The sequence below is a fragment of the Eurosta solidaginis genome, chromosome 5 (assembly GCF_040869045.1).
Source record: "Eurosta solidaginis isolate ZX-2024a chromosome 5, ASM4086904v1, whole genome shotgun sequence".
NCBI lineage: Eukaryota > Metazoa > Arthropoda > Insecta > Diptera > Tephritidae > Eurosta > Eurosta solidaginis.
This window is the reverse complement of record NC_090323.1, coordinates 167,830,611-167,843,291: the sequence shown is the minus strand read 5'-3', so window position 1 is coordinate 167,843,291 and position 12,681 is coordinate 167,830,611. Positions and strand designations below refer to the sequence as shown.

The window sequence follows — 12,681 nt, the reverse complement described above, 5'->3', positions numbered from 1 at the left end:
CAAAAAGGTCCCTAGGGCCCTTCTCACTCATTGGAGGGTTAAGTTCGAGCCACAATCAACGCAGTCATACGCATTCCAGTAACATCGCCACAATCACTCAAGATATTGCGATGGTATATATAAAGTAACTTCTGACTTACCAATTGGAACTTATTTCGCCTTGCTCATTCACATAAATAGTTTCGCGGTGCACTGCTATAAACATTCTCATTATACAAGAAAAATACTTGCTGACATATTTCGTCCCCTATTCATTTGTTAAAATGCAGTTTTTAACTGTGAACAATTTTAGAAAACTTTTAGAAAAAATTACTTCACTTGCAAAGTGTGAAAGCGCCCTTAGCTAAAGAAAATGTCGAATTCTTCTTATTATGCTTTACTTGCAACAAAAGTTGGAAGTTAACTACTTTTTCATGCCAGGTGGCGGTAGTGTCGCTCGATATGCCGTTGTCCATAAAAGTACGTGCAATCTTCCCATAAAGGAACGCGGTACAATGACATTTTTCATATAGATGTGTTTACCACAAGCTTATGCATTCCAATAACATCGCCACAATCAACCAAGATGTTGCGTTTGTAAATATGAAGGAACTTCAGACTTGGCAATTGAAGTTTATTACGCCTTGCCCATTCACATACAAAATTTCGCGAAGCACTGTTATAAACATTCTCCCTATACAACAATAATACTTGCTAACATATTTTGTGTCGTATTCGATTGTTATATTGCAGTTTTTAATTGTGAAAAATGTTAGAAAATTTACCAACCAGTGGGAAAAATAATTTCACTTACAAAGTGTGCCAACACCCTTAGCCAAAGCAAATGTCAAATTCTTCTTCTTATGATTTGCTTGGAACAAAATTGGGAGTTGGCTACTTTTCAATATAAGATGGTGCCAGTGTCGCTCTTTCTACCATTCTCCATAAAAATACGTGCAATCTACTCATAATGCATAAGCATGTGTTAAACTCATCTATATGAAAAACTGCTTATGTGTCGGCAGTGGGCTGGCAAATACTCCGAGTGATTTTTTGCCATGAAATTCTTACCAGTGAAAATTCAGCTGCCTTGCGGAGTCGGCATAAAATATATAGGTCCCATTTCGCCAATTTGTAGGGAAAATTTAAAATTAAATAGCATCTTCGCAAGCACTATAAATCTAGTATAATTACATATACCCTACATATTCCAACTAAACCGAGAAAAAACACTAAAACTAAATGGTATGTTAACTGAAAAAGCTTGGGAGTGTCTGATCCATTGTAAATTTTACCAAGTAGGGCAACTAATAGCTGATCGGTGAAAATTCGCACATTCACACGCACAGTTCTCGACTCAGTTTCAAAAAAAACTTTAGATTATTTAACTCAAATTTTAAAGTGAGGTAATCATTACGAATTTATGTATATAGAATATATAAGGCGTTTTTGTTGTTATTAAAACAATAGTTTTATTTATATTAAAGCTTTTATCAGTTTTTTTTTTTTAACTTTGAAAAAACTCCGAACACCATTCCTTCATTATATGACATTCGACTGCCTAGTCCACTGCCTTCCACTCTATTCGCAACATAACCTCTACTTAAGCTGCCAAACTATATAGTAAACAATGGTCTGATCACTGAGTCACTCGAATCGGCCAGTGGTCGAACGTTTGAGTGAGCTGGCAACAGCGTTGCTTGCCGCGCACAACGAAACACATCAACGACGTGCGGGAATCCCCGTTTTTTAAATGTTTAAAGTTTATATACTTTGTTTATTTGTGTTATCTCTTTCATTAGTCGTCGTTTGTCTCGTCCGTCATATCACGCCCTCGCGTATATTCGTTATTGTTTATTGATATTTATTGTCCTTCCCTTAGTGATTGTCAGTGCACGGACTTTTAAAAAGAGAATGTTGGTAGACGAAAAATTAAAATAGTGGTCGAAGTTGGTAGATTTCTTTTTTCAAGAAAACAATAGCTACATTTTATATTTGTACAAAACAATTCATATTTTATTGTAAAACAAATAAAACACATTTCACGGAAATAACACTTAAAAAAATGTAGACAAAACAAAAAAAATTCATGTAAATTTGTATATACATAGCTAATGCCTATATCATATTTGCTCTTTTCCTGTATTTTGAGCTCGAAACACTGAGGAATTTTTCCCGTACGTCTCATTACAACAACAATTTTCCAATGTACCAGTATTTTTCTGCCACAAAATAATCGACTTTTGCATGTTATCATTTACTTAAAATTTTTTTTATTTTCGTTCAAAATTATTCGTAAAAAACTGATGAAAATATAGCAGGAAAATATTTGCGAGCTCATTTACTACATTTCTTTCATAAACAAATTAATTTCTTGTTTGAATTTGTGCACAAATTTTTCAAAATAAGAACCGAATTTCAACAAAAAAATCGTCAGAAAAAAACAAAAAAAAATCTAGTTTCATATGGGTGTTATTAAATACAAGGAACAAAATCACCTTCTACAAAGTAAAATTTTTTATAAAATCTTATTACGTTTGGCGGTTTTTATGTCGTTCATTATAGGGAACTAGCTTTCTGCGGCTGCACTACTGTGAGGTAATATTGCTAAAGAGAACATTTATTCACTCAAATTTTCTTTTAGAAGACTCTTTTCAGTTCCCAATTTTATCCATCCTTTAAGAATATCGTCGGAAAATATCATTTATATTATTTCCGTATCATATAGCATTAATGATCGCCATTCGTTGTTAAGAATTTCCGTGGAAGTCTTGTGAAATGGAAAAGCTTTAGGTAAGGGAACAATCATTGTCTTTTGACTAGAATTAATATTTTTTTAATCAACATTTTTCAAAGGGTGTAACTTTTCGTCTTCAAAATTGAATCGTTTCTTTATTTCTTTACAAAGGCAAATGTTGGTAGATTTTTGGGCTTTGGTGGTAGAAGTGGTAGGAAATGAAAATGAGCTAAAAAGTTGGTAGATCTACCAATAAAGTGGTAAAGTCCGTGCACTGGTGATTGTGTTTTTTTTTAAGGCCATTAGCAGTAACGAGAGTAGTTCGATAGTAAAAAAGCCAAGTGGTGCAGAATACAGGAATATAGCAAAACAAAGGAAAAGTAGATAGAAAACATTTTAAAACATAATCGTAAACTAGAAACATTTTTAACGAGCTCTGCAGAAAGGAACGAAACGGTAACGAATACTGCACTATCGCCAAAATTTTCTTTCCGTGGTTCCTCTACCGCGGTTTGTTCATTTTCCGTGTCCCGTCTAACACTATCCCTATAGTAGCGACGCCAACGATCTACAACGAAGACGAAATTGTAATAGAAGAAAAGCCGTTTATTCCGTCAAGTGACCCTGCACTGCGGCAAGTAAAAGATGAATTACGAGATTATATTGTTAATAAAGGATTGCAACAAAACGAGGAATTAGATTTTTCTAGATGGGAAAACAGTATAAAAATCAAAGAAGATTTCTATCGAAAAATATGTTTGAGATAAAGCTTGTTAATGGCGAAATTGTGGAGAGAAGTAGTTAGTATACTCAGAATCCACAGGTCGTGTGTTTTGTGGTGCTTGCAAATTATATGGAGTAACATCCGTATTTGCTAAAAGTGGATTTAATGACTGGAAAAATTCTACTTAATAACTGATCACTACAATTCTCATCGTAAATGTTTGGGACAATATGTATGTAGAGGAAAACTTTTACAACGATTGGATACGCAAATATTCAAACAATATAATGAATAAATAACTTATTGGCGAAATGTATTACTACGTGGAATGGAAACAATTAAGTTTTTAGCTTCACGTGGGCTTCCATTTCACGGTCAAAATGAAAATGAAAACGGAAATTTTGTTTGGATGTATTGAGCTTATGTCTAAATTTGATCCTTTCACGGCTGAACATTTGGTGAGATTTGGACAAAAAGGCAGAGGTTCTCCATCGTTCTTGTCATCCTCTATAACCGAAGAATGTATCTTACTTCTCGCTGACGAAGTTTTACTTTCGGTTAAAGGAGAAATAAAAAAACCAAAATATTATTCGATTAGCATTGATTCTACTCCAGATATTTCACACACCGATCAGTTGACATTTATAATTCGTTACATTTTACCTAACAGAGAACCTGTTGAACACTTTATTACATTTTTAGCCAATTGCGGCCATAAAGGTGAAGACATAGAGAAGGCTGTTCTTGCAACAATTGATAACACTTTAGAACTGGATATAAAAGACTGTCGTAGCCAAAATTATGATAATGCTAACAATATGTCTGGTCAATACAAAGGTCTTCAGTCAAGAATTAAAGCTGTAAATACTCCGGCTACATTTGTTCCTTATGCATCGCATTCTCTCCATCTCGAGGTATCGGCTGCCGCGGAAAGTAGTGATGAGTCGGCTGCTTTTTTTACACTGGAAAAAAACTATAAAATTTTTTTCTAGATCTAAAAGCAGATGGCAAATTTTGTTATCCAAATTTGATGACGAATCGACGGCACTAAAAAATCTATCAAAAACTCAGTGGAGTGCGCGAGCAGATGCAAGTAAAACCTTATACAGTTCAGAGAAACAAGTTCTGGGAGCATTTAACCCTATTTGCGAAGATATAAATCAAAGTAAAGAGACCAAAATAGAAGTAAGAGCAATATTTGAAAAAATGAAAACTCTAGAATTTACAATAATGTTGTGCTTATGGAACTCTGTGCTCGTAAAATGTCAGATCGTTAATGTACAGCTACAAGCAAGTTTTGTTGATTTGTCTAGTGTTGTTACTCTTTATGAGACATCACATGCTTATCTTAATACGTTGCGTGACTAAAAAGAGTTAGAAAATTTTGAAGGCAATCAAGAGATGCGAAGTGACCACATACAAAAAAGATGTAAGAAGAAGAAAGAAACCAAAATTTCATTTTGATGAATTGAAGACTGAGCACATTGAGTTAGAAGGGAGGCAACCTTTCACCATTGATAATTATTATGCAGCGATTGATTGTCTTAAAGTGCACTTACAGTAAACACAAAGTTTGCTTTCTTATGGAAATTGCATGAATTAGATTACAGTGGATTTATTAGAAGTAAAGCAAATGAGTTAAAACAACTATATGCCACTGATTTTGAAGAAACTTTTGCAGAAGAATGCGTCCATTTGGCGCAGTTTTTAAAATCTGACATCGAGGCCGAGCATTCTATTTCTGCGAGAACACCTAAGGGTTTATTGCAGTTAATAAGAAGTTTTAATATTTCATGCATGTTCCCGAATGTGGAGATAATATTAAGAATTTCTTTGATAATGAGTGTTACCAACTGCAGCGGCGAAAGGTCATTTTCAGCACTTAACAGTAAAATTACTTGCGCTCCACGCTCCTTCAGAAAAAACTTACAGAGCTCTCGCTAATGTAAATAGAAAGTGATTTTTTACAAACTATTAATTTTGAAAAAATTTTAGAAAGATTTGCAAACGCTAAAGCACGGAAAGAAAGTTTTGTATTAGCTTATAATAATTACTATAATTTTCAAATAAATCACCAATCAGTTGCAAAAACGTCTCACTTATATGATGCCTAACTTGCAGCTCTTTTCAAAAATTAATAATGTTGAGTTTTATTTTAAACCCAGATGTGATACAAATTTTTAAAACTTTGTGGTTTTGTTTTATACTCAGAGTGAAAAAGTTTATATTTTTTGATTTTTGAAAGTTCTTTGGTTTTATTTTCAAGCAATTTACAGATTTTTAACTTTTTGTGCAAAAAAGTTTAAAATTTAAACCGATTAAGAAAACTGGGTAGTAAGTAGTCCAATTTAGTTCACAAAATTTTCAAAAAGTACTTAAGCCGATGAATGGTTTAAGATTTAGCTTCAAATTTCTAACCGTGCAAGTGTCAAATGTTCGAAGTGATAAAATAAAATTTTTTCGCAGTTCAGTCTAGCAAACAGAAGTTGCACTGTCATTTATAATCAACATACATATAAGTACAATGTCTTTCATTTAAAATTTTATTGTTTTTATACTCAGTTGAGCAGAGCTCATAGAGTATATTAACTTTGATTGCATAACGGTTGGTTGTACAGGTATAAAGGAATCGAGATAGATATAGACTTCCATATATCAAAATCATCAGTATCGACAAAAAATTCGATTGAGCCATGTCCGTCCGTCCGTCCGTCCGTCCGTCTGTCCGTTAACACGATAACTTGAGTAAATTTTGAGGTATCTTGATGAAATTTGGTATGTAGGTTCCGGGGCACTCATCTCAGATCGCTATTTAAAATGAACGATATCGGACTATAACCACGCCCACTTTTTCGATATCGAAAATTTCGAAAAATCGAAAAAGTGCGACAATTCATTACCAAATACGCATTAAGCGATAAAACTTGGTAGGTGAGTTGAGCTTATGACGCAGAATAGAAAACTAGTAAAATTTTGTACAATGGGAGTGGCACCGCCCACTTTTAAATGAAGGTAGCTTAGAAGTTTTGCAAGCTGTAATTTGGCAGTCGTTGAAGATATCATGATGAAATTTGGCAGGAACGTTACTCTTATTACTTTATGTCTGCTTAATAAAAATTAGCAAAATTTTTTTAAATTCAAATTTTAAAAGAAAAGTTAATATCTTTACAGCATATAAGTAAATTATGCCAACATTCAACTCCAGTAATGATATGGTGCAACAAAATACCAAAATAAAAGAAAATTTCAAAATGGGCGTGGCTCCGCCCTTTTTCATTTAATTTGTCTAGGATGCTTTTAATGCCATACGTCGAACAAAAATTAACCAATCCTTGTGAAATTTGGTAGAGGCTTAGCTCCTAGGACGATAACTGTTTTCTGTGAAAAAGGGCGAAATCGGTTGAAGCCACGCCCAGTTTTTATACACAGTCGACCGTCTGTCCTTCCTCTCGGCCGTTAACACGATAACTTGAACAAAAATCGATATATCTTTACTAAACTCAGTTCACGTACTTATCTGAACTCACTTTGTATTGGTGTAAAAAATGGCCGACATCCGACTATGACCACGCCCACTTTTTCGGTATCGAAAATTACGCAAAATGAAAAAATGCCATAATTATATACCAAATATGAAAAAAGGAATGAAACATGGTAATTGTATTGGCCTATTGACGCAAAATATAACTTTAGAAAAAAACTTGGTAAAATGGGTGTGACACCTACCATATTAAGTAGAAGAAAATGAAAAATTTTGCAGGGCGAAATCAAAAGCCCTTGGAATCTTGGAAGGAATACTGTACGTGGTATTACATATATAAATAAATTAGCGGTACCCGACAGATGATGTTCTGGATCACCCTGGTCCACATTTTGGTAGATATCTCGAAAACGCCTTCACATATACAACTAAGGGCCACTCCCTTTTAAAACCCTCATTAATACCTTTAATTTGATACCCATATCGTACAAACACATTCTAGAGTCACCACTGGTCTACGTTTATGGCGATATCTCGAAAAGGCGTCCACATATAGAACTAAGGCCAACTCCTTTTTAAAATACTCATTAACACCTTTCATCTGATACCCATATCGTACAAACAAATTCTAGAGTCACCCCTGGTCCACCTTCATGTCGATATCTCAAAAAGGCGTCCACCTATAGAACTAAGGCCCACGCTTTTTAAAATACTCATTAACACCTTTCATTTGATACCCATATCGTACAAAAAAATTCTAGAGTCACCCCTGGCCCACCTTTATGGCGATATCTCGAAAAGGCATCCACCTATAGTACTAAGGCCCACTCCCTTTTAAAATACTCATTAACACCTTTCATTTGATACCCATATCATACAAACAAATTCTAGAGTCACCCCTGGTCCACCTTCATGTCGATATCTCAAAAAGGCGTCCACCTATAGAACTAAGGCCCACGCCTTTTTAAAATACTCATTAACACCTTTCATTTGATACCCATATCGTACAAAAAAATTCTTGAGTCACCCCTGGCCCACCTTTATGGCGATATCTCGAAAAGGCATCCACCTATAATACTAAGGCCCACGCCCTTTTAAAATACTCATTAACACCTTTCATTTGATACCCATATCGTACAAACAAATTCTTGAGTCACCCCTGGTCCACCTTTATGGCGATATCTCGAAATGGCATCCACCTATAGAACTAAGGCCCACTTCCTTTTAAAATACTCATTAACACCTTTCATTTGATACCCATATCATACAAACAAATTCTAGAGTCACCCCTGGTCCACCTTCATGTCGATATCTCAAAAAGGCGTCCACCTATAGAACTAAGGCCCACGCCTTTTTAAAATACTCATTAACACCTTTCATTTGATACCCATATCGTACAAAAAAATTCTTGAGTCACCCCTGGCCCACCTTTATGGCGATATCTCGAAAAGGCATCCACCTATAGTACTAAGGCCCACGCCCTTTTAAAATACTCATTAACACCTTTCATTTGATACCCATATCGTACAAACAAATTCTTGAGTCACCCCTGGTCCACCTTTATGGCGATATCTCGAAATGGCATCCACCTATAGAACTAAGGCCCACATCCTTTTAAAATACTCATTAACACCTTTCATTTGATACCCATATCGTACAAAAAAATTCTTGAGTCACCCCTGGCCCACCTTTATGGCGATATCTCGAAAAGGCATTCACCTATAGTACTAAGGCCCACGCCCTTTTAAAATACTCATTAACACCTTTCATTTGATACCCATATCGTACAAACGCATTCTAGAGTCACCCCTGGTCCACTTTTATAACGATATTCCGAAATGCGTCCACCTATAGAACTTAGGCCCACTCCCTTTTAAAATACTCATTAACACCTTTCATTTGATACCCATATCGTACAAACAAATTCTCTAGTCAGGCCTGGTCCACCTTTATGGCGATATCCCTAAATGGCGTCCATCTATAGATCTATGGCGCACTTCCTCTTAAAATACTCTTTAATACCTTCCATTTGATACACATGTCATACAAACACATTCCAGGGTTAACCTAGGTTCCTTTTACAACATGGTGATTTCCCTTACTTTGTCTCCACAGCTCTCAACTGGGTATTTAATGTTCGGTTACACCCGAACTTAGCCTTACTTACTTGTTTTTTTTTTTTTTTTTCATTTAAAAATGCCGTTCAGATTTAAAGCAAGCTTTTGACGTAAACCTTTCGATTTTAGAGATAATCCTTCTGAAGTTTGGGATTTTACCTGAAACGGAATTTGAACCTTGCATATTCAGTATAGGATCTAAATATGAGCAATAATTGTTGGCCGTCGGTAAAATAGATCGGTGGACCATTAAATTATACTGCCGTCCATAGAAAAATTAAGCGCGACACTGCGGTGTCGACTACACTACTTTCATAGCCGAAACGTCTTTGACCATTCGCATAACATGACCTAGCCAGCAAAGCCCTTGTTTTTTTATTCGCTGCACAATCGTCATATCATCATTATACCTCCTTCGATACTCGCTGTCGGCATCACGGACAGGACCATACATTTGCCGGAGAACTGTTGTTCATCGAGAGAGGTCTTAACTTTTAAATTGCTCACTCAGTGCAAAGTAGCACTTGTCGGCAAAAGTTGTTCCCCGTTTGATTTCTAAGCTGACATTGTTCTTGTTGTTAATGTCGTGTCTGCAAAGGCGCGAATGCACCGATTCTTTATTGGCTGACAGCAGTTCTCATTTAGCGCAAGACCCGCTTTTTTGCTTCTTATTTTAATCAAGAGGAGTCAGAACTCACAGCACGTTTGTTAAGGCTGAATATCAGTGAATTTTTTACCAAGTGGCATATAATGAACAATTTTAGACGAGCCAATAAAGACGCAAAGTGGTCTAAATTTTTCTCCGAAAATTTCGAAAAAAAATTCTTTTCTTTCTTGATAATTCAATGTTCATATGTTCAATAAAGTAACTTTCTTGTTTGTTTGAAAGTACACTGAAAGAAAAAAAACTGGTATGATCAACCGAATTACGACCCACTTCAACCAATATTTCTGTCAATTTTTATCCATCGCAAATAGCTGTTAAATCAACTTGACACAAATTGCGTATTCTGAATTAACCGCTTTAACAGTCAAAACAACAAAAAAGAACGTTCATCCAATGCAAGCCACTGCTCTGTTAGAAAAAATTAATAAAAAACTTTTTTCTAAAGATTTTAATATTGCTTTTTCTAGGCCTTGATCTCAGGATTTTTGGTGTGGTAGGCGTAGCGGTAGCCGCCTACCTCTGAGGTGCTAACAAACAATTATTACTGTCACCCTAAAAGATTTAATGAAAACTGTTAAAATATAACAGTGGCTTTTGATTTTACAGAAATTTTTTTATCAAAAACATATGTTGCATTGGTTAAGAGTCTGTCATTTTTACAGAATATTGTTATCTTAGGCCAACAGTTTTCCTTCTGACGAATAATTCCGTTAAAGTAACCATAACGTCAGCAGTTATTTTGATTAAGTGTTGCTTATAGATCAACAAATTTGATTTGCTGATTTTACTAGCTTCATTTCTTTCGGTTTAAAGTGCATCACTGCACAAAATTGCATAGTGGAGGAACTATGCTTTATAAATCCGGTAATATTAACTGTTTAAAATTTAAGTAAAGTAAGTACAGTAAATTTTATTATGAAAATACCTTATTGCAGGAGGTATTTGATACACCTTGTTGTTGGTTGCAATCAGAACAATCGGGTTAAGAAAAGTCAAATCTATACTGGGCCTTTTTACGCCTTGGAATATTCTTCAACCATGTTTTTTTTATTTTTTTTTTGAAATACTTTTAAATTTCGAAAAATTCAAATTTTGAATAACCTCTGTTTACAAGAAATTATACGACATATGAACCATTTTGTTTTTTCTGGTGCTAATTTTAGTATATACAACTATCTCACGTACCAATATAAGTTCAAAACTTCAAAAGAAAAATATTGCCTTGTGTAACTTGCATAACGGCTTAATGTGTTTTGTTTGTGGCATAAGAAGTTTCTCAGCAAAATATCATCTGTCTTAGCAAATGTCGTAAGCGTAGCCAAGTCCCTCCTAAGATAGAAAAAAATAATAATTTTACAAATAACACACCACAAATATGCACTATCATTATTAAAACTGTAAAGCTGCGCTCCTTAAGGTGTTACAACTACGCAAGAAGATGAAGGCATCCAGACACATATTGTTTTGCAAAAAAAAAAAAACATCTCATAGAGGAAAGGTGCGCTTAGCAAGCGATGTTGTTCTATAATACTGCAAGATTTTCTGATTCGAAAAAATTTTTCCTTTTAAATTGTCCTTTTAAATTAACCTGTTTTAATTTTCCCAATAGCATGCAATTTATAACACTTTGACTCACCTGCATTACCCAATAATTTGTTGATGGCACAAATTGATCACCAATTATTATATCCGTATGCATTTAAGACACTTTTTAGTTTCAACTTCACGTACTTTTCCTTTTTTGCGAGTGGCAGCAAAGTGCCACTTTCACAAGTTTGCGGGCAAATATTCTAACAATTTATAAACTTTGTTGCAATACTTATAATTTTTTTTTAAGTATTTTTAGTATGTATAGGCACTTATATTATTTTTTGAGCAACTGTATTTAGTTGTAGTTTTTTGTTACATAGATTAGGCATTTGTTAAAGGCACATTTTATTTTTAATTTTTTTAAATTTTACAACCATTATTTGTCACAATTTATATATACGTATGTATCTAAAGCACTTTACCGAAGGCATATTTTTCTGCAATTAATAATATTTTTAATCAGTTAAGCTATGCCCACTCTGCATGCATTTTTAAGCATTATTAATAATTTTTGAATTTTTTTGTTTTAATTTCGCATGCAAACAATGTATTTTATCCAACCAAAAAAAATGCACTCACTTATACGGACACTCATCAAGCGACGGCTCAAAGTCTGTCTAAATCATTCGCGCCCACGCTAATGCACATCATCTGTTAGGAAATGATCTCTAAACTTTTTTCGCTTAATTTGACACTTTGCACATATTGTTTGCTTAAAGTAAGTATTTTGTCAAATACAATTTTTTTACTCTTCAAAATTCACACTTACAGCGTTACATTGCTTATGCAGTAGCAAAACAAAAAAACATAAATAAGAAATTGAGATTACGCAAAAAAAAACATTTATTGCGATGGCTATAAGACAAACCAACAAATATTGTCACATTCAAATTTACTCGCTTGCCAAAAAATTAAAACGCGCCGCGATCAGGAAATGAACTTTGAATGCAGAATTATTTAACCAACCAACGTATATGTTCAACTAAAACCGAGGTATATTGAGCCGTTAAAGCGCCGCCATTTGTTTCATCGTTGTCGCTTACCGAGTTCAGACTGATTGGATGGCAGTGGTTTGGCGCAGACGAACCTTACTTTACCGTGTTGCTGTTGCTGTTTGCTTACCTGCCGCCACCGTAATACAAATTTACAAAAATACAAACATGCACACACATGCATACGAACATACAAAATTACTCACATTTGTTGATATTTTACAATGCATGGCTTAGTTGGCTGGATGGCTGGCTGGCTTACTGGTTAATTCTTCTTCTTCTCCATGTTAACTCCAAAAGCAGTCGCTTCTGCTATCTATTGGTACTGTTGATGGTGGTAGTTTTGTTTTTGTTGTTGCTGCTCAATTTTTCCAATTTTTATGCAGGTGATTTT

At 34.6% G+C, this 12,681-nt stretch overlaps 1 protein-coding gene across 2 annotated transcripts in view; it reads right to left on the bottom strand.

Annotated features, from left to right (window-relative positions):
- dar1 (dendritic arbor reduction 1) overlaps positions 1-12,323 on the bottom strand; it is a 506,171-nt gene extending 493,848 nt beyond the window's left edge. The window contains exons 1-2 of one of the 2 annotated variants that reach the window (XM_067756916.1): positions 11,875-12,323; positions 11,342-11,732 (exon numbers count right to left, since the gene is read on the bottom strand). In XM_067756916.1, coding sequence (XP_067613017.1) covers positions 11,342-11,404 — 63 coding nt within the window. In that variant the 5' untranslated portion in view covers positions 11,405-11,732; positions 11,875-12,323. Of the gene's footprint in view, positions 1-11,341 lie in introns of both variants that reach the window. The other variant, XM_067756917.1, reaches the window with a different exon arrangement.
- Positions 12,324-12,681: the final 358 nt, after the last annotated feature.